The 6113-nt window shown below is 43.3% G+C and overlaps 2 protein-coding genes across 2 annotated transcripts in view; both read right to left on the bottom strand.

Annotated features, from left to right (window-relative positions):
• Window positions 1-827: 827 nt before the first annotated feature.
• Window positions 828-6083, bottom strand: CUNH9orf40 (chromosome unknown C9orf40 homolog). The gene is made up of 2 exons (XM_052701391.1): window positions 5680-6083; window positions 828-2105 (listed from the first exon to the last, which is right to left on the bottom strand). Exons 1-2 carry the CDS (start codon window positions 6004-6006, stop codon window positions 1950-1952), a joined length of 483 nt encoding a protein of 160 aa, XP_052557351.1. The 5' UTR covers window positions 6007-6083; the 3' UTR covers window positions 828-1949.
• The window catches only part of NMRK1 (nicotinamide riboside kinase 1), a 31776-nt gene continuing 31445 nt past the window's right edge, over window positions 5783-6113 (bottom strand). Inside the window, exon 10 of the transcript XR_008210655.1 lies at window positions 5783-5793. The gene's annotated coding sequence lies outside the window, so the exon portion shown is untranslated. The remainder of the gene's footprint in view (window positions 5794-6113) is intronic.

The raw sequence follows: 6113 nt of genomic DNA, 5'->3' as shown, positions 1-6113 counted from the left end.
CCCTGGTAAGACCTCATCTGGAGTACTGTGTCCAGTTCTGGGCACCCCAGTACAAAAAAGACAAGGATCTCTTGGAAAGAGTCCAGCGGAGGGCCACGAAGATGGTGAAGGGCCTGGAGCATCTCTCCTATGAGGAAAGGCTGAGTGAACTGGGTCTGTTCAGCCTTGAGAAAAGGAGACTGAGAGGGGACCTGATCCAGGTCTATAAGTATCTAAGGTGTGGGGGGCAGAATGGCGAGGCCAGACTGTTTTCAGTGGTGAGTGGAGACAGGACAAGGGGAAACGGCTGGAAACTGCAGCATAGGAAGTTCTGCACCAATGTGCGCAAGAACTTCTTTACAGTGAGGTGACGGAGCACTGGAACAGGCTGCCCAGGGAGGTGGTGGAGTCTCCTTCTCTGGAGATGTTCCAGACCTGCCTGGATGCCTACCTGTGCGACCTGCTGTAGGGAACCTGCTTTGGCAGGGGGGTTGGACTCGATGATCTCTGGAGGTCCCTTCCAACCCCTACAGTTCTGTGATTCTGTGATTCTGTGATTAAAATGCAGGCTTAACATGAGTATTGTTTTCAATGTGTATCTTACCAATGTGATAGCAATTAGAAGCAGATCTGAACAAGCATCATGAAATGTCCAATTTAGTAAGCCTTTTCCTTTCTTCTGCACTAGAAATATTTTACAGTACAAATGTTGAGAAAAAGTTTTGAGCTGTTTTACTAAGAAGGTGGACAAGTTGCCTCTTTTTCAATAAGGACAGTAAATAAAACAGCCAAGTTACAGAAACAATCTTGAGAAGAGTCAGGAGTTTCAAACAGTAACAGTCCCAAGCTTTCAAACACGCACAGACTAAATTTTATTGACAAACACATTAGTAAAAAGATTTTTTTTAATTTTAAGATGACTCCAGCAAAAATATAACAAACTTACCTAAAAACAAGTTACATTCACAAGTCTGACAGTCTGCCAATACAACTTTAAATTTCAACCTATTACTGAAAACATGTATTTCTAATTGTATTTTAACTTGTAAATAAATTACAAGAAAGCGCATTACAATCATATTTCACAGCAAAAACAAACAAAGAAAAACAAACCATGAACTAATTGAACTTCTGTAAAAAAAAAAAGATTCCTGCAAAATCCACAACATCTGCAAAAGACTAAACCTCAGTCAACTAGGTACACAATTCATACTGCATTAACCTTTCATGACCCTGCATACAGCTGCTATTTCCACATTACCAGCTAGTTTAATTTCACAAAGAGTAAGAAAATCATTAACTTTAGAACAGATTAAAAAAAAAAATCTAAAAGCCAGCTGCTTTGAGTGATCATAAGAAGACTCATCATTCATAACACTGGCAGCTTACAGAATAGATCCCCTTTTCCCTTCCCATCCCCAACACACTCTTTTTTGGTTTGCATAGAAAAGGGAATGTTTTGTCTGGTTTTGGTGGACTTATATTTTTTTTTTGGCTTAGGTATTATTACACTGAAAAAAAAATAACTAAGAAGTACCAGTTTCTGTGCTTTACGATGAAGAATTTCATATTCTGGTACAACAGTTACACTTCTTGTTCAAGACAGGCTAAACTAATTTCCATTTCCTTTCCATGTGTAACTTATCCAACTGTTTTTTAAAAACTACATCCAGAAGTTAACTAATTTTCTGTCATTTTCTTCTACTTTGCTTCCATGAATTCAAGCCTTCATGCTAAACAAACATAGCCTCCTTCACACAGAATCAATAAGTTCACATCTCCAGCCAGCTAACAGTACCTAACTGTGATGATTCCACCAACCTGACAGCTCTGACTTGCCTTTTCATATTGATGTAACACTGTTTCTTCATAAAAACAGAAGCACGTTGATTTTTCTCCCACACAGGAAAAACTGAATCCAAACAGAAACAAGCTTCCTGCAAGTACTTGTACAGCTATGAAACAACTGATCAGGTCTCCATCTCAGTCTCCATGGTATCAGTCCTTGAAGGAGTTTTATCAGCACATGTAGTCTCTCCATGCAGGCTCTGAATATCAGATAAATCAATTGCAGGCAATGGTGCTCTCCAATACAAGAATGAGTTATACTGATTGAATTCTTCTTGCTTTGAAAAGATAAAAAAAGGCAACAAAATATTAATATAATCACATTAATCAATTAAGCAAATAATTCACTTTTGTCAAGTACTCAACTACTGCATCACTTCTGGGAAACATCTCTATGACCCCATCAATTTGTTCAATTGGCAATCTTTCATTAAAATCACAGAATCATAGAATCCTTAAAGTTGGAAGGGACCTCTGAAGGCCATTTAGTCCAACTCCCCTGCAATGAACAGGGGCACCACAGTTAAGTCATGTTGCCCAGGGCCTTATCCAGCCTCACCTAGAAAGTCTCCATGGACAGGGGAATCAACCACATGCTGGGGCAGCCTTTTCAGGGATGTAGTTGAATAATACTGAAAAAACCTATGCAATTACTGTACTTCACACATACATGAATTGTTCATTCTTTTCTTCTCACAATAATACAGACATTTCATGTGCATTTAGAAGCTGGTATTCAAAAGGAAACGTTCAACTATTTTACCACATTGTATTTCTTCATTTCTATATGTACATTTTGTTCTCAAGTAGGCATCAGAAAAATCAAGATGTCTTTTAGGTCCAAGGAGAAGAAGGGACTGTTAAGCCATACAGGAACAACATGAGAGGAACATTCACTTATCTACTACCTTACTTGGTATCTACATGTCACTGAAAAAAATTTAGAAAATCTCTGTTGGATAGCACAGTTGGTTTTCAACCTTACATCCTTAACCACAGAATAAAATTTACAGACTGGGCAGCCAACCTGTGCATACGCCCATAGAAATTACACATGTAAGAAGTGAAAAGAGGAATTCTCAAGCTGCTCCTTACATCTTAAGCGTGCATCTTCTTCTGGTATTACAAAAACAATAAATGCTTTTATTAACTTATAATTGGAACTGTTAGACATTATATTAAATGTCTCAGCATAACCAGTTGCTGAAAAAATCAGTTTTGCAACTAAATTGTTACAACTGCTTTGATATGGCTCTGGTCTGCTGACTCTGTAATTGATTAATAAAAAAAAGTAATGTTCAATAAATTACAGTAAGCACTGGCAATAACCCTTCTACCAGAATAATGATGCCTTTTTTTCTTTAACTAAATTTAAGAAGTGTATAAACTTACAATACTTCCCCTCTAAAGAAACATTTTTCTATTCATTGCAACACAGGCCTACCATGAACTCCAGTTTGTATTAGTTAACCGCTTTTTCTACCATCAAAACCTGCGTTATTAAAAGCCTTTAATATTAGGTTTGAGATGTGAAAACATGTCATAACAACAGTATGTTTGTGCACCTGTAGAGTCCTACTAATGCATTAACTTGCACAAAGACTGCCTTCACTAAAGATTACAGAAACAAAGTTCCCTTTAATTGGATCAGCAAGCAAAACCAGTGAAAGATACGGTGCCATGATAACAGAAGGGTATGGAAACTGAAAGAATACCTATCTGAACACCCAGTATCTGAAAGCAGCTGTACACATCTGAGATACAGTTTTGTAAACTGAATTTTAAATACAGCATAACATTAACAAAAAAACAAAGAGAGAAAGAGAAAGGGAAGACATTCCAGTCCAAGCTCCACACGGGGATGTCTCGCACACTCAGTACTGCATAAGGCAGGTGGAGAGTATCTCTGAAAACCAACTCAGAATATGTCAGCTACTCTTGACAACTCTCTATACGTTTAATGAATTCCCTTTTTTATGATTTAGTAATAGGTTACTGCTCGTATGGTAAGAGCTCGATTCTTCACATCAGAATACCTCTGTGCTACCTGTTTTGCACACATTCATTAATGGACAGCATTTTTAAACTATTATAATCCAAAACCTCGTAACTACAAAGATGCAGATACAGATTTTGGCCTTGTACTCCAAATGGGATTAACTTCATGAGCATTTAAGTCTCAAGAGCAGCTTTATTCTGCTTTATTTATATTCTTCACAAAAATTCTGTGTGAAAGCAAACAAGCCAGAGAAGCGCACCAGAGAGGAGCAAATACTCAACATTTGAGATCAAATATTCCTCTTCACCTACGTATCTCCAAAACAAGCTGAGAAAAATGAAGTTAATCTTCACTGGATGAAGTTGTTTAAGAGTTAATTTCTCAAATGCAGTTGCAAATATTTTCAAGTATGCTTGCAAATAAACTCAAGCACATTTCTTCTCTGGCCAACTTAAGGATAATTGCCAGCAAATTTAACAATAAGTGTAAAATTTACACTGTTCTGACCATGGTCACTACTGTCACAAACTAAACAAACCACCAAAGAGCAAAGAACAATGCTAATCTCCAGCTGCACTTTCTGAAAGCTACAAGAATCATCATGAGAAATAGTTACTGCTGTTTAAGATGCAAACCATGCAGGTTAAAGGTTCAGAATATGGAAGGAACACCTCCTGTCTGCTATTGATCACGCTGTGGTTCAGGGGAGAGAGACACGTCTGTAAAATACTTTTACTTAGGGAAACACACAACTAAAAAATACTGCCTAACGAAAATATTTTATACAGCAAAGCATACAAAGAATAAAGTATATATAAAGTATACAAAGTATATAGCATACTTGTATACTATATTTTTTCCCTCAATTCCTTCATGCCTCAATTCTACAATCTGACAGAAAAAGCAGACAGAAAGCCTGAGATAAAATAAGTCACAAATCACAGAACTGTAGGGGTTGAAAGGGACCTGTAGAGATCAACGAGTCCAGCCCCCTTGCAAAGCAGGCCAAACACGTAGACATCCACAACCTCCCCGGGCAGCCTGTTCCAGTGCTCCATCACACAGTGAAGAAGTTCCTTCACATATTGGTGCAGAACTTCCTATGCTCCAGTTTATGGCCGTTTCCCCTTGTCCTGTTCCCACAGACTACTGAAAACATGTCTTTCCAAGTCATGGTGTGGTGCCATACAAATGACGGACCAACTTGAGAACGGGTCTGACGTCCCAGTTTATCAGACCTGCTCCCACAAAGCCACCAGATCCAATCCTTTGCTTTCATCTGAAAGGTCCACGTGAGCGTACACCCGCAGACCTCCAGGCAGGCGTTACTTTGAAGAAGCTAAGAACCACATGTTGTCTGCTATGCTACTGCACAAAATGCTGCCATCCTGCTCCATTGTTCGGCGGCGGACAGTGCGCTGGAAGCCAACCGCGTGCCGTCACTCCGTCATCGCAGCACCAGCAGCAGGCTGGGGCCGCCACTAATAGGGGGCCGCCACTACTGGGGGCCCGCCCGAAAACCGACTGGGCAGATGGGCTGTCATACAGCCTAAGCCCGATTTGTGAGAGGCACTACCTTCAAACTTCCACTTCGCTTTTGGACGGGGATGTGACCGAAGACGGAATAAACCGAGTCAAGCTCTCCCCCTAGCCTCTCCAGTGCAGAACGATCGGAGCGGGCAGAAATACCGCTTTCTTAGCACAAAACACAGCGCAGAAGGACGAAGAGCCCGCAGGGGCCGCCCGCGGGCACGCGGCTATGCGGGGCCTGCAGCGCCGTGCCGGAGCGCCCCAGAGCGAGGCCCACCCCGGACGGCTAACCTCCCGCCCCGCCCCGCTCCCCGCGTCGTTACCGGGGCGGCCGCCGGTTCTTCGCCCCGCCTGCCGTCGCTCCCCTCCGCCGTCCGCCCGTCGTGGGGCGCCGCGGGCTCCTCCCGCCGCCGCCGCCTGCCCGCCGCATCGCTCAGCTCCCCTCGAGGACCGCCGCCGCGCAGCCCGGGACGCTTTCCCGGCGGCGCCTCGGCCTCCTCCAGCTTCCGCTTGGCGGCGGCTCCGGCGCCCGCTGCCTCGTTCCGCGGGCGGCGTTCGGACAGGGAGGAGCGGGGAGGCGGCGGCGGCTCCCGCAGGAGCCGCTTGAAGGGCGCGTAACAGACCAGCGGTTCCGCGCGCCGCTTGGCCATGGGAAAAGCCGGGCGCGGAGGCTCCGCGTAACGCAAAGCTCCCGGCGGCGAACGCACCACCACCGCTCGCCGAAAGCGCATGCGCGCCGCCGGTTCCCCGCCGCCCG

The sequence above is a fragment of the Tympanuchus pallidicinctus genome, unplaced genomic scaffold, assembly GCF_026119805.1.
Source record: "Tympanuchus pallidicinctus isolate F22 unplaced genomic scaffold, pur_lepc_1.0 scaffold4, whole genome shotgun sequence".
Lineage (NCBI taxonomy): Eukaryota > Metazoa > Chordata > Aves > Galliformes > Phasianidae > Tympanuchus > Tympanuchus pallidicinctus.
Note: the sequence above shows the minus strand (reverse complement) of the source record. Positions and strands in the feature narration are given on the sequence as shown.

Bases quoted from the DNA above. Each gene is read 5' to 3' on its own strand.
- CUNH9orf40 (XM_052701391.1), bottom strand. From the start codon at position 6,006: ATGGCCAAGCGGCGCGCGGAACCGCTGGTCTGTTACGCGCCCTTCAAG. The intron at 2,106-5,679 runs GTAACGACGCGG...ATCTTTTCAAAG, and splicing joins AAGAACCGGCGGCCGCCCCG to CAAGAAGAATTCAATCAGTA.